This window comes from Ahaetulla prasina, chromosome 10 (genome assembly GCF_028640845.1).
Source record: "Ahaetulla prasina isolate Xishuangbanna chromosome 10, ASM2864084v1, whole genome shotgun sequence".
Taxonomy (NCBI): domain Eukaryota; kingdom Metazoa; phylum Chordata; class Lepidosauria; order Squamata; family Colubridae; genus Ahaetulla; species Ahaetulla prasina.
The window spans coordinates 31982615-32003883 of NC_080548.1; the positions used below are offsets into that span (position 1 = coordinate 31982615).

A 21269-nucleotide genomic window follows, 5' to 3' on the forward strand; every position below is an offset into this window, starting at 1 on the left:
CTAGAGCAGGGGTCTCCAACCTTGGTCCCTTTAAGACTTGTGGACTTCAACTCACAGAGTCCCTCAGCCAGCAAAGCTGGCTGAGGAACTCTGGGAGTTGAAGTCCACAAGTCTTAAAGGGACCAAGTTTGGACACCCCTGGCCTAGAGGTATCCAACCTTGGCAACTTTTAAGACTTGTGGACTTCAACTCCCAGGACTCGGAGAAATTTCCTGACAGTTAGAACAATTAATAAGTGGAACAACTTGCCTGCAGAAGTTGTGAATGCTCCAACACTGGAAATTTTAAAGAAAATATTGGATAACCATTTGTCTGAAATGGTGTAGGGTTTCCTCCCTGGGCAGGGGGTTGGACTAGAAGGCCTCCAAGGTCCCTTCCAACTCTGTTATTACTATTATTATTTCTGGCTGCAGAATTCCGAAAATAGAAGCCCTTTTAAAAGTTGCCAAGACTTTTACACCTCTTGCCTTAGTCCTTTCCTGCCCTGCAAGGTTTCTGTTGTATTTAACACAAAGTATTTGTGTGTTTTTCCAAGCAACATCCCTCCTTTCCTGTGATATAACTTGTTTTTCCACTTTAACAACATTTAGCATTCCTGCCTGCCTTCCTGTTGTTTTGTGGGTTGATTTAAGCCCCTCGGGTTTCATTTCGGTGGGGGGAAAAAACCCCTTTCCAATAAAAGTTGTCTCTTTTTTTCGTGGGTTGTCCAAATTTCCTAAACCCCTCCTGGGGATGACTTGGTCAGGGACATGGGACTATGGGACATGGAACTATTTGGTCAGGGACATGGAACTATGTCACCGCTTTGCGATCTGCTGGAATTCCGACATTTGGGAAAATGAAGGCCAAACGTGATTCAATATGGCTTGGACTTGAAGAAAGCGGATTATTATTAATAAAGCTGCAAAGCAGAACTTCATAGGCGAAAGAAATGAAGGCAAGTGGACTCTTAAAAGTCAGAAAGACCGGATGTGAACTTTGCAAAGGAGAAGAATAGCAGCAAAATGTAACGGGCCAATCTGGCCGCATGGCTAGCTGGGGAATTCTGGGAGCTGAAGTCCACTTAGATTGGACTGCCATTTGTCAGGGGTGGTGTAAGGCAGGAGTCTGCAAACTTGGCTTTGCTGGCTGAGGAACTCTGGGAGTTGAAGTCCACAAGTCTTAAAGGAGCCAAGTTTGCAGACCCCTGGTGTAGGGCAGTGGTGGCAAACCTTTTTGGCACCAAAGGGAGTCTTTGCGTACGCGCTGCCGTTTGCACCGAGACCAGGAACAGGAGCTGGCCAGGGGGATGTGCGCACCAGAGAATGTACCTGCGGTTTCTTCAGGTTACTGCCACGCATGTGCCAATCAGCTGGCCGGCGCACATGCTCACACTGGAAAATGGAAGACCACCTCTTCCGGTTTCCAGCACTGATGCCCGGAAGAGGAACGGGCGACATCACAGATGTAGGGTCTCCTGTTTGGGCTGGGGTTGGACTAGATGACCTACAAGGTCCCTTCCAACTCTGTTAAATCTATGTTAATCTTTAAAGCTGCTGAGCTGAAGAATCACTGCTGTAAAGAAGGTTTTTGCAAGAAGGAAAACTTCTCGGGAAGGTTGTTCTTAGAGAAACCTTTAATGAAGTCGTTCTTCGGAAGGCTTTCAAACCTGAGGTTTTGCAAGACAGCCGTCCACCCACCCTGCCCTCCCCCTCGAGGACGCAGCCGTAGAAGGAAGGCGGGCAACCAGGGTGGTGAGAGTGGAGAGAAAGGACAATCTTCGACATTTGGACCGGATCTAGCTAGGTGAAGGAATCGCAGAGGCTCGGCTCCATCGCTCGGGCTACGTCTGGGTCTCCAGCTTATTCATGTATTCCTGCAGGGCTTGCAGACGGGCGTCGATCTCAGAAAGATCGGCTGAGGGCTCATCGTAGAGGTTCTCTGTCGGGTGGGACAGACGATACAATCAGGTCAGGGGGCATCCAAGGGGGATCATCCCAAATTGCCCACAATGCCCACCACCAAGACTAAAGTGGGATTTTTCCTCAAATGCATCAGGCTCCGAAAATCTAAGAAAAAACACGCCAAGTTTCTTCAAAGCGGTTTCCTTAATTGTTCCCTCACCCCGAGACATCGATCTTTATTTATTTATTTATTTATTATTTTATTTATTCAAATTTTTATACCGCCCTATCTCCCGAAGGACTCAGGGCGGTGTACAGCCAAATAAAAACATAAGAATAATACAAATAAAAACAATAATTAAAAAACTTATTAATTAGGCCGAAATTAAAATATCACTAAAATAGTATAAAACCCCATTAAAACTAAATTTAAAACTAAAAACCCTAGGCTAGCCCTGCGCAAATAAATAGATGTGTCTTAAGCTCGCGGCTTAAGATCTTGCCAAACTGAAGCCAACTACAGGTAGTCCTCGACTTACGACCGGAACTGAGCCCCAAAGTTATGTCGTTAAGTGAGTTTTGGCTCATTTTACGACCTTTCTTGCCTCAGCCGTGAAGTGAATCACTGCGGTTGTTAAGTTAGTAACCCGGTTGTTAATTGAATCGGACTTCCCCTTTGATTCGGCTCGTCAGAAGGCCGCGAAAGGGGAATCGCATGATCTTGGGACGCAGCAAATGGTCGTACGTATGAACCGGTTGCCAAGCAGCTGAATTTTGATTACCTGCTCGTGGGGATGCTTCAAAGGTCGTAAGTGTGAAAAGTGGTCATAAGTCACTTATTTTTTCCAGTGCCGTCATAAACTTGGAATGGTCGCTGAATGGACTGTTGTAAGTCGAGGACTACCTGTGCTTGCACCATTAAAGATAGGAGGCATCTTAACTCTCTTCCTCCCAAACAAAACAATCTTAAGCTTCACTGTCTCTTGGTCCTCTGGAATGCAGCCCCTCCCTCCCTCCCTCCTGGGAATCCAGACCTCACTCCACTACAGTAATCCAGGCGGAGAAGTCTCTTATTTTTCATACCTTTATATCTCAAGAGGGATACACCTGTAAACCTCGCTAAAAAAAAAAGCCCACCTTTATCAGCCTTCCCTGTCAATACTGCATCTTCTAGCTGCCTTGTGCCCCGTGTTCCATCATTCCCAGCCAGCAACACACACACACACAATAACTCAAAATCACAACACAAAATCTGCGTGTCTTTTCTTGATTATTTTTTTTTTTGGAGCCTGGCATCAATCTTGCCAAAGTAAAGCACCTACACAGTGCAACCTCGGTACTCGTCATTAATTGGTCCAGAGAGTCGTGACGAGTTCTAAAAGTGACGAGCACCAAACAAATCCTATGATGAAATGTGTCACCCTTTGTTTCTGGCTGGAAAGAGTAGGGAGGCAGGAGGCCGCCATCTCCCAGTGACTGATGGCTTGTGCGTTGAGGCTGAAATGTAGCTACCCAACGTGTGTGTGTGTGTGTGTGTGTGTGTGTGTTAGGACAGCAGTAGGGAGGTGGGACTGGTCCAAAGGAACCCCACCTTCCTCAAAGCAGTTATTTCAAGATGGGACTTTTGATCAGCAGGTTGGTGATACATCGAAGAAAGCCAGTTTGGTCCAGTAATTAAGGCATCAGGCTAGACACTTGGGAGACGGTGAGTTCGAGTCCTGCCTTAAGATGTGAAAGCGGGCTGGCTGACTTTGGGCCAACCTCCTAGCCCCAAGCACCCTCACAAGGTTGTTGTGACGACAACAGGAGGAGGAGGAGGAAGAAGGTGTGTTAAATATGTTTGCCGCCTTGAGTTATTCGTAAAAATAAAGGGGAGATATAAATAAATTAAAATAAAATAGTAGCTTGGCTCAGAGATGCCCACCCACCTGAGTTTTCCAAAATCTCCTCCGAGACGCCAGCCGTTTTACCTTTCCCCCTGGCTTTGCCTGTATTTGGAGTGCTTGAGAAACGTTTCTTGTGAGCGTTGTCCACACGGGGACCCTGAACAGAGAACAAGAATCAGTGGGGGGGGGGGAGTTACATGGTCTGTCCCGGGCCCCCTTGGAGGGCTCTCCTTGAACCCAAAGCCAACTTTGGAAAGAGGAACCTTTGCTGACCACTCACCCCCGTAGGGCCGTTCCAAGACGAAGAGCTGAAGGGTTTCCTGTTCCTGGGGAGCCGTTTCCTGCCTCTAAACGAACAAGGACCCAATCCGTTAGATGGGGGAAACACCGACGGTGAAACTGTAGATGTGTTGTGTCTTGATTATGGGAGACATTTTGTTCTACGTGGCTTAAAGAGCCACGTTCAGTGGGCAGTCTAGAGTAGGGTCTCTAAAGCCTGGCTAGTTTGTGCGGACTTCAGCTCCCAGAACCCCCACGCCAGCCTGCTGATGAGTTTTAAGATGTGGGAACTTCAACTCCCACAGGACGTCTCCCTTGGCTGGCTAGGGAATTCTGGGAATTGGTCCAGGAAGCTTAAATTCACCAAAGTTGAGGGACGCTGCTATTATATACACAACAACGGGAGTGAAAAGTTACGGTTGGAAACTTAGTAGATGGATTGCCAGAATCATCTTAGCTGATCCCCATTTCCTCCCCCCACATTAAAAGAAACCCCATCTCCCCCCCCCCCCATCCTTTACCTTGGTGCAACGGGTTCCGAATAATCCTCCATCTCACTCCCTGAGCTGGCCGAAGTGCGTTTGCTGCGGAAGCTTTCCACTGGGGGACAAAAAAAGGACATTGGTGTTTAGGGCAGGGTCCCACCAATCCCCACCCCCACCCCCGGTGTGATTCTGCACTCACGAATCAACAAGGTTCGGTTGTGGTCGTAAGCCGAGGAATTAACCCCCCCCTTTTTTTGCACCCTTTAAATGAATGACATGGTTGTTAAGTGAACCAGTGGCTCACGATAGGTGGTTTCCCCCCCCCCCAAAAAAAATCAGAAATAAACACTGGGTTGTTGTTTTTTTTGCAAAACCGTTGTAAAATGCAGTCAAGAGACTGTGGGATGCTGCAAACTGCTATAAAGGCAATTCTATTGCCTAGCATCCAGACATGAGATCCTGTGGCAAAAGTGGCAACCTTTAAATCTAGTTTGTCAATTACACAGACACACAGCTAGCTTCGTCAGAGGTAAGCAATTGGTCATAAGTTGGTGTCGTGGCCGCTGGCCCCTCCATTGGCCAAATCGGAGGAGGAGGAGGAGGCGGCGGGGGAGTCAAGGTCAGTATCAAGGCAGCCTGAGAGCTCCGAGGGGGAAGAGGGCATGGAGCTGGCAGAGAGAGAGAGAGAGAGAGAGAGAGAGGCTGGGCCGTCTGTCAGCCCTCAGATGGAGAGTCAAAACAGCCCCCAGGTCTGGAAGTGACTGATGAGGAGGAAGAGGAATAGCTGGGTCCAGTGCCTGACGCACGGATGCACAGAAGGCAGAGGAGAGGAGAGCAGTGGAAATCTATGGGCCTGTCCTTGGGACGGAAGAGCTACTGCTGCTAGTGAGGCCCCACCCGAGCTCTGGGGATCAAAGGCAGGGGACGGAGATGAATAGGTGTGGCAGACAACTATTCATCCTCTGGCCAGATGGGCTTGTTAGCCTGCGGTGAGAGAGAAACTCCTTTGCCGGGGCTACCAGCACTCCTAATAAAGAAATCTTTTGAGTTTACATCAGGAGGTTTGTCATGTTTGGGGAGCTGGGGTCAGAACAGTTGTGGGGGGGGGGACTACCTGTAATTGGATTGCTTCTACAGGAGCCCAACATATCCTGCTTGTTCACTTCCTTCCTGTTCCTCTGCCCTTCCCCTCGAGTACAGAGAGTTCCGGATTTGGGCACCCCCCCAACTCTTTGCCCCCTGGTGCCATGGCAGAATAGGCAAAGGAAACCACCTTGGAACAGGGGTCTCCAACCTTGGCAACTTTAAGACTTGTGGACTTCAACTCCCAGAGTTTCTCAGCCAGCAAAGCTGGGAGTTGAAGTCCACAAGTCTTTAAAGTTGCCAAGGTTGGAGAGCCCTGCTTTGAAGCCCCTGCCATACCTGAAGAGCTGCGGCCACGTGGCTTCCCAAGGTTGCTTCCGCCGGGGAGGGCCGAGGAGCCCCTGAGCTGGGTGTGGTGGTACCAGCCACTGGGCGGGGTGTCTCCCATGGCCCGGTGGAGACTCCGTTTGCTGGAAAGGAAAACCGGAAACGGAATGATCTCCTTTTCGGTTCCGGTATCAAGACAAGGCGTAGAGCAGATCGGCACGATATCTTAACTTTCTCACTTTTCGCTGGTCAATTTTAACCTTGTTTTTAACTGACGTGTTTCCATTTGATCATGCGGTCTCTAAACCTCCCAGAGTCACTTGGGTGAGATGGGAGGTTTAGAAATTTGATGAATGAAGTAACAGTAAATTAAACATTAAGCTTATTAAAAAAAAACCATGGCCAAATGATGCCACTGCCCCAAAATATACTACATCATCCAGCCACTAACAGCTGATTCATGCGCCAGCCTTTCATTTGAGCCTTGCCATTATTTTTAATTTGCCAGCGTGGCCCTTTGCCCAGAAAGCAAGCCGTATCTGCAGAAAAGTCCACTCACTTTTTCTGATTGATCTCTTTCTGTTTCCGTTCCTTGGCCTTCACGAAAGCTGTCGGATCAAAGCGAGGAGCCCGGATAGCTGCGGTCGGAAAAAAGGGAGAGTAATGGACTTGTAAGGAATCTGCTTTGGCTACAGGACGGCATTTCTAATATTTTTTTTAATAGTTTGAGCTAAAAAAAGAAAAAAATAAGCTAGCCTTTCCCCCACAAGACTTAAACGCTTATTGGAAAACAGGATGTCACAAATTGGCTGCTTCCTAGCAGAGAGATGGTCAAAAGATGGATTAAAACCGAGAGCAAACCCCTCTCTCTTCCAGCGCTGATGTTGTTCCCTAGTTGGGTCATGAAACGTCTGCAAGGAAACCACCAAGCTCAGAGAGCACCAAGGTCCCCACTGTCCTCCTTCTCCTCCCTCCATTCTTCTTGTCCTCTCACAAAGCCCACTCCCTCCGAGCACTGATGATTTAACCTAGTTGGGTCATGAGACGTCTACAAGGAAACCACCAAGCTCAGAGAGGCCCTGATCTGCAAATACTCTCTTCTATTGGTATGGAGTAACATCTATTAGTAGAGGGTTGGGCAATATACAAGCAAATCAAGCAGGGAAGTTCAACCTTTAATAAAACGTTTACAATCCCATTTGCCAGCAAATATAGAAATCCCCTTTTTCAGCAAATAAGAAAGGCTCTAGTCCCTCATGTTAGAGAAACGAGCTTGGTGCAAAAGAAGCAGAATATCTGGGAAGCCAGAAGCAAAACAGAAATTGGAGACAGGGTTGCATTCCTGAGCTCCAGACCATTCCCATGCCTTCTCTATCGAGAGGAAACAAGCAAAATTGACTTATAGAGCAATTGCAAAGATTGGAGGCCGCAAAGACAACCCTTCCCCCCCCCCACCTGTCGGAGAAGGAGATTGGCGGGAGACGCGGCCCTGGCTCCCGCTGCGCCCGTCCCTGGAGGTGGATCGCGGCCGGCTGGTTCCCCAGGGCACGCCGTTGCGCTCCTGGGAATTGGACCGTTCGCCCGAGGCGGAGCGATGGCCATCTCGCTTTGAGATGCCGGCTCGGTTCAGGCTGAGAGGAGAGAAATGGCGAGAGGGTGTTTGAGAGAGAATGCAGGTAGTCCTCCACTTACGACGGTTCATTTAGTGACCGTTCAAAGTTACAACAGCACTGGAAAAGTTAGGATCCTTTTTCGCGCTTACAACCTTTATATCTCCAGGATCATGGGATCAAAAGTCAGATGCTTGGCCAGTGGTTCATACTTATGACGGGTGCTGTGTCCCAAGGTCACGTGATCCCCTTTTGAGACCTTTCCGACAAGCAAACGGGGAAGCAACGGGGAAGCCAGGTTCACTTAATGACCACGTTATCAACTTATCAGTTGCAGTGATCCACTTAACAACAGGGACAAGAAAGGTGGTGAAATGGAGCAAAATTCACTATACAAAGGCCTCACGTTAACAACAGAAAATGTTGGGCTCGACTGCGGTCGTAAGTCGAGGACTACTGGCATGAAGTGGGCATGAAATGGGGAAAGGGAAAGGGGGGATGGAAAGTGCTCAGCTAGCAAAAAGCAGGCCCCCCCCTTTGCTCAAAATGGCAAACATAGGTGATCCTCATTTAATGACCAAAACCTGAACCTGGGGGATTTTGGTCATTAATATCATTGCAGTTGTAAATCCAGTCACCACATATGATCTGACTTGATTTTACAAAGGCAAGTCACTAAGTGAATCACAGGGTCGTTAAGTGAAGCCACACTTTCAAATGGACTTTTTTTGCCAAAAAACACTGGAAATGGACAAAACACATCACAAATCACATGACTGAGGGAATACGGCAACCAGCCCTAAAAGTGAACCGGCTGCCAGGGGGCCAAAATGGGTCACCGTGGAGGGAGCTTTGAGGAAGAGTTGTAAGTAATCTTTGGAGTCTGTTGTAACTTTGACTGGTCGTTAAGTGAGGACTACTTGCCTTCCCTTTTTGTATAAAGCCAGCTCGTTGGTTAGGTTCTTCACACGGATCCGGAGGCTCCTCTCGGCAGCTTTCACTTCTGCAAGCTGTCGGGATCGGAAAGAGAGATCGAAGACGGCGTTGTGCGGAATACAACACAAACAACCACAAAGGAAAATATCTGTAAGCTTAGGGGTTGAAAATGAGGGCTCCTTGGGGGCTCTCTGAGATTGGGGGCTGGTTCTCGCAGATGCTTCATGACCCAAACTAGATAACGCTAGCTCTGATCATACCGTCATCGTTAGAACTGGTGATGTTACCTAGCTGGGTTGTGAAATGCCTGCAAGAAAACCATCAAGGTCAGAGAGCAGAGGGGAGAGGAGAGGAGAGGAAGGGAAAGAGAAAAGGGAAAGAGGAAGGGGAGGGGAGGGAGGAGAGGGGGAGAAGGATGGATGGATGGAAGGAAGGAAGGAAGGAACATCACTGATGATGTAACCTCGTTGGGTCATAAAACATCTGCAAGAAAGCCACCAAGCTCAGAGAGGACCAAGGTCCTCTCACAAACAATAACCAATTCTACAGTTTAATAAAAGCCAGGAGCCAGAAAATATACATTTTCTTCAAATATTTGTAGCCTCTCCTAGGTTTACTGCCTGCCTGGCATCATGCGGTCACTCTACTCTCTCTGCAAACTCTTTGCTTGTTGATGAGGCTGGAATAGATTTTACTTATATATATGTATGTATGTATGTATGTATGTATGTATGTATATATATATATATATGTTTTCTGAGGTTTTTGCGGGTGTTTGTATGTAGGTCTTTGGTTATTCGGGTTTTCTCCCGCGTAAAATTGGAAGTGTCTTGGCGACGTTTCGACGAAGTCTCATTCGTCATCTTCAGGCTAGGTGTTTACAGCTTCGTGCTTCTGGGAGCAATGTTCCCAGAGCATTGCTCCCAAGCACGGCTGTAAACACTAGCCTGAAGATGACGAATGAGTTCGTCAAACGTCAACACTTCCATTCTGGAGAAAACCTGAATAACCAAAGACCTATATATATATATATATATATATATGTTTTCTGAGGTTTTCGCGGGTGTTTGCATGTAGGTCCTTGGTTATTCGGGTTTTCTCCCACGTAAAATTGGAAAATTGTTATATATAACAAATAACTCATGTCGGCAAATATAAATCCAACACAGTCTTCTTCTTCCTCCTCCTCCTCCTCCTCCTTTCCCCATAACAACCCTGTGAGGTGGGTTGGGCTGGGAGAGGGAGAGACTGGCCCAAAGTCACCCAACTGACTTTCATAACTAAGGTGGGACTAGAACTCCCCATCTGGGACCCAAAGTCACCTAGTGGGCTTTCATGACTGAAGAGGGACTAGAACTCCCGGTCTCCTACTTTTCAGCCTGGTGCCTTAACCGCTAGACCACACGTCCTTTCCACAACCTGATGCAGTAGTGAAAATCCAAACTTCAGAACTTGTAAACTGGGTCATAAATAGCCTTTTCTCTTGTAACTCCAAATGAGTGACTCCGGTCGTAAGCCGAGGACTACCTGCCCTTCCAGCGGAAGGATGCTGGTCCTTGCGAGGGGCTTCCAGACCGGGTGGGCTTCTGCCTACCTCGTCAGCCAGCTGCCGGCTCTCCTGCAGGCGCCTGGCGGCCAGGCGCTGGTGCTTGGCCCGTTCCTTGGCCAGCTGCTCTTCCAGGGTCTGAACCACCTTCTTCAGGATCCTGACCTCTTTCACGCCGCTGCCCTTGGGGGCCACATGCAGCTCCTCCTGCGAGCTCAGCAGCACCGACTCCATCAGCTGCTTCTCCTCCAGAGCACGCTGCAGCCTGCAGGGGTGGGAAGGTGGGCGGAAGGAAAGAGCGAGGATGTAACAACGGCAGTAATTCACTTAACAACGGTGGCAAGCAAGGTCATGCAATGGGGCAGAGCACAATGAATAGCTGTCTCGCTTAGCAACGAAAATTTTGGGTCATAAACGGAAGACTACCTAAGATTTAATGGCAGTGCTCTCCTGGCTCTTAGACCCTCAGGCCTCCAATTCTAAGCCTCCGCGTATTCCGAGGAGAGTTCGCAGGCCCCTGCCCTGGATCAACCTCCTGTCCCCCCCACCTGCCCTCTCACTCACTCCTCCCGAAGACGGCGGATCTCGACGTCCCGGAAATCCTTGCCTGGCTTAGCCTTCAACATGGCCACTTCCTCCTTCAGCTCCCGGATCACTTTCTGCAGGACCACGGGATCCGGCTTTCCAACGTAGGGAAGGGGTAGTGGGTAATGGATCCTGCCGGGAATCGAGACAACCAGGTCGCAAGTCAGGAATTACGGAAGACTGGAACAAAAATGGAAGTCCAAACGGCTCATGGGGTCAAGAGCCAAGGTCTCCTCAACACCCACGGGGTGTGTGTGTGTGTCCCCCAAATCCAGCTGCCATCTTGAATTTCTGGGCAGAATGGTGGGATGGGCCACAATGGCAATTTTAAGACCTGTGGACTGCAGCTCCCAGAATTCCTAAGCCAGTTGGCTCAGGAATTCTGGGAATTGAAGTCCACAGGTTGTATAGTCATAGACAGGGGTCTCCAATCTTGGCAACTTTAGGATTTGTGGATTTCAACTCCCAGAATTCTCTGGGAGTTGAAGTCCACAAAGTTGCCAAGGTTGCAGACCCCTGATCATACAGTCAGCCCTCGACTTACAGTTAGTTCATTTAGTGACCGTCCAAAGTTACCACGGCACTGAAGAAAGTGACTTACAACCGTTTTTCACATTTGTGACCTTTACGGTAACGGGATCAAAATTCACGACGCTCGCCAACTGCTTCATACTTGTGACCGTGGCTGTGTCCCAAGCTCATGTGATGCCCTCTTGAGAAGCAAAATCAGTGGGGTAGCCAGGCTTATTTAACAACCGGGCGACTAACTTATCAACTTAAATTGGCTTAAATTGGATTTTTAAATGTGAAATTTTATTAATTTTTAAACGGGGTTTTTGTTTACGGTAATTTTAATTTCAGGCTAATTTTAAATAAGTTTTTTAAATGGTATTTTAACCTGTATATTTGTATTGCTGGTTTTATCTTGCCTGTACACCGCCCTGAGTCCTTCGGGAGAAGGGCGGTATAAAAATCAAATAAAATAAATAAATAAATAATAAATAAACTGCAGTGCTTCACTTAACAACTGTGGCAGGAAAGGTCGTAAAATGGAGCAAAACTCACTTAAATGTCTCGCTTAACAACTCAGGTTGGGGGGGGGTGTCAATTGTGGTCGTAAATCGAGGACTACCTGGCCTGTGGGGTGTGGTTTCACCCGGTTAGCGGTGAAGCCACAACCAGCCAGAGGGTTGCAAGTGAATTTTGACTGAGTGTCCCCCAAATTTTCCATTCCTCAACCCTGAATAGTTCAAACAGCAACAGAGCCTGGACATTCCAGGTCACCCCCCAAACCTGCCTGTCGAATTCCACGGAGTAAATCAGAATGAGGTAACGCTTGGAGTTCAAGGGGGAGGTTTTGGAGGCCGAGGGGTGTCGGGGTGCCACCCCGATCTTCCTGTTCCGCAGCGCCTCCAGATCTGCGTAGGTGAGGAGATCCAATGTTACAGATTCGCTGCTCTATTAAAGGGGGCAGAAAAAAAACGACACAACACCAGATTGTTCCCAGAATCGTTCACACAAACAGGTTTTGGAGTCCAAAAGCTCGTCACTAACCAATAAAGGAGAATCTTTGTAGCTCAGGGTTGAACTGCGGGGTCCTTGGCGCTCTCTGAGCTCGGTGGCTTTCTTGCAGACGTTTCACAACCAAACTAGGTAACATTATCAGTACTAGCAGTAGGTACGCTCACACAGAGAGGGACTTCTCAGGGTGCCGTCCGCCAAACAATGTCGGCTGGCGGCCCCCAGGGGTAGGGCCTTCTCTGTGGGAGCTCCTACTCTTTGGAACGAACTTCCCCCCGGTTTACGCCAATTGCCTGATCTTCGGACCTTTCGCCGTCAGCTGAAAACGCATCTATTCATTCAAGCAGGACTGGCTTAAAAGTTTTATTTCATTTTAATTGGGGTTATTTATGAATTTTAGGGTTTTAAATGGATTGTTTTAAATTTTGGCCATTAATGTATATGCTTGTTTTTAAGTCTTTGTTTTAATGTGTATATTGTGTGGTTTTATCATTTGGCTGTACACCGCCCTGAGTCCTTCGGGAGAAGGGCGGTATAAAAATCTAATAAAATAAATAAATAAATAGTTTGGGTTATGAAACGTCTGCAAAGAAAAAAAAAAAAAAAAAGCAAGCCAGAGAGTACCAAGGGTCCTTCACGTGTTTACTAAATCTGTACACGTAGTTCTCGACTTACAGCAATTCATTTAGTGACATTAGAGTGACTTTATGATTTTTCATAAGCGACTTACGATTTTTCACACCTACAACCATTACAAGCATCCACCTGATTATGTGATCAAAATTCACGATGCTTGGCAATTGATTCATATTTATGACGGTTGCAGCGTCCTGGGGGGGGGGGGTGTCATGTGATCCACTTTTGCGACCTTCTGGCCAGCAAAGTCAGCCGGGAATCCAGATCCACTTAAAAGCTCTGGCCAGAAGGTTCGTAAACTGGGCCACAATTCACTTCACAAAAGTCTCACTTAGCCACAGAAATGTTTTTTTTTAAAGTTTTATTTTAACATTCATATCCAATAACATATTTAATGTACCATCATATACAATTAATCGGACCTGCCCGGTCACCACCCCCTTCCTTTAACTCTCTTCCCTTCTCTACCTTCTTCTACTTTCCACGACCATCCTCCCCCTCTCTTATCTACCTCCTCTCCTCCTTCCTCCCTACTCTTTTCTTCTCCCTCTTCTATCCCTCTTCCTTCCTTTCCTCTTCCTCCTCTTCTCTTTCCTACCTCCTTCTCTCTTCTACTTCCTTCTTTCCCGTCATTCTGAAGTGGTAGCCAGGCAGCTCCGATCTTAGATTAATTATACTTCTTCAATCATCTTTGTACATTAACCATCAATCCATGATGAAGGTTGGATATTAAAAACTATGTACTTTATTCAAGAACAAACACTAACACAATTGGAAATTTCTGAGAACTCTAGGAGTGGAATGGTCTGATATATAATGGATTGGAAGAAATGTATTTTCTTTGTTTCTGGAAGGGGAGTTGAGGTTTTAAGGAGTGACTATGGATTATGATTTGTGTTATATTTTAATTTTTGTTGTTAGTTTTATACCCTGTATTCGGTTCTGGGAAGTCCTGGGAGGTGGGGGGAGGAAGGGGAAGGGAGGGGGAGGGGGGATGAGGGTAGAAAATAGCCACAGAAATGTTGTAGTCGTACGTCGAGGTCTACCTAGGTCAGGAGTCTGCAAACTTGGCTCTTTTAAGCTTTGCTGGCTGAGGAACTCTGGGAGTTGAAGTCCACAAGTCTTAAAGCTGTCAAGGTTGGAGACCCCTGACCTGGGTATAAGAAACTGTGGGTGGTAGGCCTGGGCCTTGATCAATCTTTGTGCTTAGGCAGTGTTTGGATTTAGGCCCAGAACGTGAAAGCGATGTGTGGGGGCCACACGTACTGGAAGCCGATTTGTGGCTTACCTGGGCCAGGGCGGATTCCAGCATGCTGCAGAAGATCCCAAACTGCTTGAAATTCCCCGTTTTGTGGGTGAGATCTTCGATAACTGCGGGAGAGGAGAAAACGAGGGGAGAGAGACAGAGATCTGAGTTTCTGCAGAGATGGATGCATTTCAAGGACGGGAGGGTTGCAGTCTTAACTGCTGTGCCGACTCCGGGGTCCTGGTAGGACTGCCCTGCCGCCCCCCCCACAGGACAGAAAGCCCCCCCCTCCCCCCTGAGGCAAGGATTATAGGTGGACCTCAACTTTCAGCAGTTCACTTAGTGACCGTTCAAAGCTACAACAGCCCTGAAAAAAGGGGAATTACAGCTGTTTTTCACCCCCAGGGTCATGCAATCAAAATTCAAACGCTCGGCAACTGACTCATATTTGTGATGGTTGCAGTATCCCGGAGTCATGTGATCCCCTTTTGCGACCTTCTTAATAATAATAATAATAATAATAATAATAATAATAATAATAATAATAATAATAATAATAATAATAATAATAATAATATTTTAATTTATAGACCGCCCTTCTCCCGAAGGACTCAGGGCGGTGAACAGCCAGTTAAAATACAAGAAAACAGACAATATTAAAAACAACCCTTAAAAAACTCATTCAATTGGCCAAAACTAAAACACAGTTACACCCTATAAATTACTAAAAATTTAAAACCCCAATTAATCAAATTAAAATTTTAAAAAATCAAGCCAGTCCAGCGAGACGGAACAAATAGGTTTAGTGGAGGACTGTAGTTTTCCTTAACTTCCAAAAGGCTTATAACTGGGGGCTCCAATCCTTCAGGCAGCGGCCCAGTACCGGGCCAAAGCCCGTTGGGAACCGGGCCATACAAGTGGCAGGTGAGCGTGCAAAACCCCACTTGCACAAGCAGCACTTGCACGCTTCCACGCAAAGCTCCATTTGCGCCAAACCATCCCATCTCCAGCACCACCACCACCGTTGCAGCCACCAGTCCACAGAGCCAGAAAGGTTGAGAACCGGTTGTGGCCTGTCGGTCCCCCCAGCAGGCGAATCAGAGGAGGAGGCAGCGGTGTGGGTTTCAGGGCCAGCATCAAGGCAACCTGAGAGCTGTGAGGGGGAAGAGGGAGTGGAGCTGGCAGAGAGAGAGAGAGAGAGAGAGAGAGAGAGGGAGAGCCTGGGCCATGGGTCAGCCCTCAGATGGAGAGTCAACAGCCCCCAGGTCTGGAGGTGGCTGATGAGGAAGAGGAGGAACAGCTGGGTCCAGTGCCTGATGCGCAGAAGGCAGAGGAGAGGAGAGCAGTGGAAATCTATGAGCCGGTCCTTGGGGCAGAAAAGCCACCACTGCTAGAGAAGCCCCACCCTACCTCTGGGGATAAAAGGCAGGGGACGGAGGTGAATAGATGTGGCAGAGAACTATTCATCTTCCAGCCAGACAGACTTGTTAGTCTGCGGTGAGAAAGAAACATTTTGCCGGGGCTGCTGGTGCTCCTAATAAAGGAATCTTTGCGTTCACTTCAGAGGGTTGGTTGTGTTTGGGGAGCTGGGTCAGAACAGGACTACCGGTTTATGAGGATAAGGATGTTTCTTGACCATCACGCGCAGGTTTACCTCTGCAAAGCTCCCTCAAGACTCGGGCTGGCCTTCCTCCCAGAGGCTCTTCCCCACCCTTCCCCCATCGTCCCCCAACCTTCTCGCCTGTCCCCCGAGACTCACAGGCAGCGTCAAATTCCCCTCGCCACTGGTCAGTAGATAGCCGGTCTTCCACCTCCACTTCTAGCAGGTTGCCTTCCGTCGTCATCCGAACGATGTGCTCCGCTCCGCGGAAAACATAGTCCACTTGCAAGCCATAGTCGGTTCGCTTGGCCATGGCGGGACCGAAGGCTCCCCGCCGCTTCACAAAACAAGCTTGTCACCTGGCTTGGGACAGGAGAGGGGAGATGTTTCCACAGACATGCAAAAGGGGACCTTCTGACCTGGGGTCTCCCCATCTTGCCCCCAGAAGTTGTGGGTGCTCCATCATTGGAGGTTTTTAAGAAGAGACTGGACAGACACTTCTCTGAAATGGTCTAGGGCAGGGGTCTGCAAACTTGGCTCTTTCAAGACTTGTGGACTTCAACTCCCAGAGTTCCTGGCTTTGCTGGCTGAGGAAACTCTGGGAGTTGAAGTCCACAAGTCTTGAAAGAGCCAAGTTTGCAGACCCCTGGTATAGGGTCTCCTGCATGAGCAGGGGGTTGGACTAGAAGACCTCCAGGGTTCCTTCCAGCTCTATTCTGACTGATCTCAGGCCAGGCACAGGATTCCTGCATGAGGAGATCCACTGAAACTTTCGGCCGGGGGTCAGGTGTGGGCAGCCAGAGGGGTTTCCTCCCCAAATTATGGCTTTGTGGTGGAGTCAGCCTGGACAAGAGCTTTTCTCCATTTGGGTTGAAGGAGGGAGAACCAGGGTCGGTCGGTCGGTCGAAGGGAGCATTGAAAGAGGTTCCCTCCGACACAAAGGGAAGGGACCAGCGGGATCACCTGCAGGATCTAGAGAGCCGCTACTGGTCCAGGTTGCTTAGGGTTGGTAGAGCTGTTGGGAGATGCATGACATCTCGGACATGACATTCGCACAACCCGCAAAGCCGCCTTCATTTCGGCAGGATTGTCACAGGTTGGGGGGGGGGGGCTGCAACCCAGCCACCATCAGTTTCCACCGGCCAAACTTTAACCCACTTAAGTGGGTTCCAATATCCTGGGCCAGGGGTCTGCAAGACTTGTGGACTTCAACTCCCAAAGCAAAGCTGGCTGAGGAACTCTGGGAGTTGAAGTCCACAAGACTTCTTAAAAGAGCCAAGTTTGCAGACCCCTGTCCTGGGCAGACCAAGAAAGTGGGTCAGTTCAGTAACCTGGTTAAGCCTTGTTGTGTGAACCCAAAGAATGGATTCTTTTATTTATTTATTTCATTTTGTCACAACAGTATACACAAACATCGACATAAAACAACAAATCATAAAAGAAAAACATATATATAAGCAAAAGTATGCAACAACGATATTAACTGGATACCATTAAAGGGAACATTAGGACAGGAACGGTGGGCACGCTGGTGCTCTTATGCAGGCCCCTTACAGACCTCTTAGGAATGGGGTGAGGTCAATGGTAGACAGTTTTTGGTTGAAGATTTTGGGGTTTTGAGTAGAGACTATAGAGTCAGGTAATGAGTTCCAAGCGTTAACAACTCTGTTACAGAAGTCATATTTTCTACAATCAAATTTGAAGCGGTTGACATTAAGCTTGAATCTATTGTTTGCTCTTGTATTATTGCGATTGAAGCTGAAGTAGTCTTTGACAGGAAGGATATTGCAATAGATGATTGCAATATATTATAGATATATATTATAGATATTGCAATAGATGATTCTGTGTGTTAAACACAGGTCATGTCGAAGTCGAGGGAGTTGTAAGTTTTCTAGTCCCAGGATTTCAAGCCTGTCGGTATAAGGTATTTTGTTGTTTACAGAGGAGCGAAGAACTCTTCTAGTGAAATACTTCTGGACCCGTTCGATTGTATTAATGTCAGAGACGTGGGGAGGGATCCAAGAAGATTCATCCAAGAAGCTCTACCTTTAACACGTGTGTGTGTGTGTGTGTGTGTGTGTGTGTGTGTGTGTGTGAATGGGGATTCATGGGGGGGGGCTAGTTTAGGGAGGGATCAAATGCAGACTGGCTGGCTGGGCAGTGTGGACTACAATAAAGCCCATCATCCCACAGGGCCGGAGTCCCATGTGGCTCAGCCACTCTCCCACACCCCTCCTCCCGCCTCCAGCAGGGTCCCTCTGTCGCCCAGGGACCCCACGGAAGCCCCACGGGTGTGGGTCGGACTACACATCCCATCCTCCCCAGCCACAGGTGCTCGACGGGAAGTCCCAGGAGGCGCCTTCCCGTCGATCGCCTGTGGCTGGGGAGGATGGGATGTGTAGTCCGCCCACCCCACCCCAGGAGGCTGGCTGGGGATGATGGGATGTGTAGTCCGCCCGGTCCGCCCACCCCACCCCAGGAGGCTGGCTGGGGATGATGGGATGTGTAGTCCGCCCGGTCCGCCCCACCCCCACCCCAGGAGGCTGGCTGGGGAGGATGGGAGGTGTAGTCCGCCCGGTCCGCCCACCCCACCCCAGGAGGCTGGCTGGGGAGGATGGGATGTGTAGTCCGCCCGGTCCGCCCCCACCCCACCCCAGGAGGCTGGCTGGGGAGGATGGGAGGTGTAGTCCGCAACGCCCGGCAAGCGTCCGGCCGGGCACGATCGAAGGAAGGAACGGAGGAAGGAAAACGGGGGCAGCCCGAGGAAAGAGAGAGGGGGGGGTCTCAAAGGGGGGCAAAGACGAACCCCCCCAAAAAAACAACATCAACTCACCTGCGCGCCTCCGAACCTCAACTGCCGCCTCTGGGGAGAGGCTCCGCCCTCTTGCTCTCCACTGGTCTTTGGTTCAACAACTTCCGCGTTGTCATTGGCTCCGAGCAATGTCAATCATCCTTTCACGATTGTGGTATGCCTAGCGGCCCGTCATTCACCACCCTCTAGCGCAGCCCCGCCCCTTCGCTCGGTTGGTGTCGGTTCCTTGGATGACCCGCCCTATCAGCAACGCGGGGGGGCGGAAGCTCGTCCCTGATTCGTCCCTTGAGAACGCATAAAACTCCGCCCAGAGCCCGCCTTTTTGCCCCCGTCTATTGGAGGCTCTGCTTGTCAATCCCAGGGCCGGCTTGGAACTCTTCGGCACTCCTGCAGAAAGGGTTGGAAAAGATGCCGCCTTTAACGACCCCTAGCGGCTGTTAGGGGCGAAGCGGAGCGAGCAGCACTTTTCAAACAGACTTTGTGAGTTCGAGACCCGCTAGCGCCAGGTGTAAAATGAACAAAGGGCGCGCCCTGCAGAAACCGAAAGTAAAATTGCTTTTTTTAAAGGCACGATTTTCAATTAGGAATGCACTTACGCTCCAGTTTCCAAACAGGTAAGAAACTGGCATGTGGAGTTGTCCATGTATTGGTTGTTATTTCATTGGACTGGAAATTTTAAGAATTCTACATTGTAAGATGTGAGACTGTTTTGATTTAAAGGGACAAGTTCCAAGGTGGGAATTTTTCTGGTCATACAGTGAAGTGTAGTGAATGGCAAATCAATATATTTATATAATTGTTCTGTTACAATGTAAGTAATTCAGCATCCAAGAGAGATGGAGCCTTTAAGTTGCAGGTCGGGTCGTTTCTCCTTCTTAAGATTTAATTTAATTTTCTGTCTGGTTTTCCAGAATGTGCTTGTCTTTATTCCAAACCTCTCCAGGCATCAACAGAAAATTGCTTCAACTAACAAACCTGGCCATTAAAAAATTAACAAAAGACATAAAAGAAAAGGAAGAGACAGAATACTATCAAGTATGGACCAAATGGTATGATTGATTAGAGAATAGGAAAAGTAAACATGAATAAACGATGGAGAAGAGAAGATGACAATTGTATAAAATATTGTAAATGAATAAAACTAAAACTAAAGGGACTATAAAGATAACAAAAGAGAGGGGGAAAGGGGGAATATGTAAAGCAGAAAGTATGTAGAACGAAACTGACAGGTAAAAAGAAAGCACATAGTATGTGTTTGTGTTATGTAAAAAAATAATAATAAAGAACCAGAAACGGCATAGCTGAAGTCTGAATAAAAATGGATTCTTGAAAAAAATGAGAGCATCTAAATCCATATCCGATTAAAAGAGCCAGCATCATTCAGAAAAATGAAGACTTCTTTAATGAAGAAAACGAACCTTCCTCTCATTAAAAACAAATTACAGTTTTAAAGTGTGGCAGCATAAAACTCCAGCAGGATGTCACCATACGGTCTGGAATACAAAGCAAGGTAAAATCCATGAACCCTTGTAAGATCTTCGTTAACTTTGCATCAGAACCAACATGTGTTAAAAAAGTGGAATCGTTGCAAATAGAAATCTTTGGGAGTCTTTCTTTTTTAAAGCTTCACAAAGGATGGGAAGAGCCGTTCTCTGCCCCTGCGCCATTTCTGCCTGGAATTCTGAAACCAGAGAGAAAAATTACTGACTTCGATCCCGCCTTTATTACTTTTTACAAAGAACTCAAGGTGGCGAACATATCCAACACGCCTCCTAATTTGCAACAACAACCCTGTGAGGTGGGTTGAGAATGTCTCAAAGACACCCAGCTGGCTGTCATCCTTGTTGGACTAGAACTCCCAGTCTCCTGGTGATTGGCTCAAAGTCACCCAGCTGGCTTTCATAGCTTTTTCTTGCCTAGGTGTAAAACCTTGCTTTACTCCACATTAAATTTCATTTTATTGGATAGGTCCCATTGTTCAAGTCTGCCAAGATCTTTTTGGATCCTGAGCTTGTCTTCTGGGGCGTTGGCTATTCCTGCCAGCTGAGTATCATCTGCAAATTTGATAAGCTCCCCTTCTGTTCCCTCATCTAAGTCATTTATGAAGATATTGAAGAGTATTGGATCTAAAATGGAACTCTGTGGTACCCCACTGCTTACTTCCCTCCATGTAGATGTAGTACCATTAAGGGTGACTCTTGAGTAAAGTTTGACAGCCAGTTACAAATCCATCCATCCACAAACAGCTTGTGATCTACTTTGTCAAATGCCTTCCTGAAACCCAAGTATACTATGTCCACAGCATTCTGTTCATCCACAGCATTCCATTCATCTGTTAATTTAGTCACTTTGTCGAAGAATGAAATGAGATTGGTTTGGCATGATTTGCTTTTGATAAACCCATGTTGACTTGTGGTTATAACTTTGCTTGCTTCTTTTTACAGATTTGTTAGCTTGATTATCTTTTCCAGGATCTTCCCAAATATTGTTGTCAGGTTGATTGGTCTGGAGTTTCCTGGGTCTGTTTACCCCCTCTCTTTTTTTTTTTGAAGATGGGGACCACATCAGCTCTTTTCCAGTCCTCAGGCAGCTCCCTGGTGCTCCAAGGTCTTTGAAAGATATGGTTCAATGCAGTGGTGAAATGTAAAATTTGTTACTACCGGTTCTGTGGACGTGGCTTGGTGGGGGGGTAATGTGACTGGGTGGGTGCGGCCAACTTTTTTTTTTTTACTTTTAAAAGCATTTTTTTCTATAACCTCTTCGGCCTTTTAAAAGGCTCCTCTGACGATCCCAGCTGAGTTGCCTGATCATCGGAGGCTTTTGTTTTCTTT

General features: G+C 47.8%; 1 protein-coding gene across 3 annotated transcripts; it reads right to left on the reverse strand.

Annotated features, from left to right (window-relative positions):
- Nucleotides 1-56: 56 nt before the first annotated feature.
- CCDC61 (coiled-coil domain containing 61) lies at nt 57-18517 on the reverse strand. Of its 3 annotated transcripts, none has more exons than XM_058195983.1 (14): nt 18460-18517; nt 15783-15986; nt 14066-14148; nt 11918-12078; nt 10600-10752; nt 10084-10300; nt 8478-8563; nt 7399-7574; nt 6503-6581; nt 5956-6086; nt 4570-4648; nt 4050-4116; nt 3854-3926; nt 57-1920 (listed from the first exon to the last, which is right to left on the reverse strand). In XM_058195983.1, exons 2-14 carry the CDS (start codon nt 15934-15936, stop codon nt 1823-1825), a joined length of 1557 nt encoding a protein of 518 aa, XP_058051966.1. In that variant the 5' UTR covers nt 15937-15986; nt 18460-18517; the 3' UTR covers nt 57-1822. The 3 variants fall into 3 exon arrangements, with proteins under 3 accessions (XP_058051966.1, XP_058051964.1, XP_058051965.1); XM_058195981.1 differs by having other exon boundaries at nt 59-1920; nt 3812-3926; XM_058195982.1 differs by having other exon boundaries at nt 59-1920; nt 3812-3926; nt 15783-15982; nt 18460-18514.
- Between the last annotated feature and the right edge of the window lie 2752 nt (nt 18518-21269).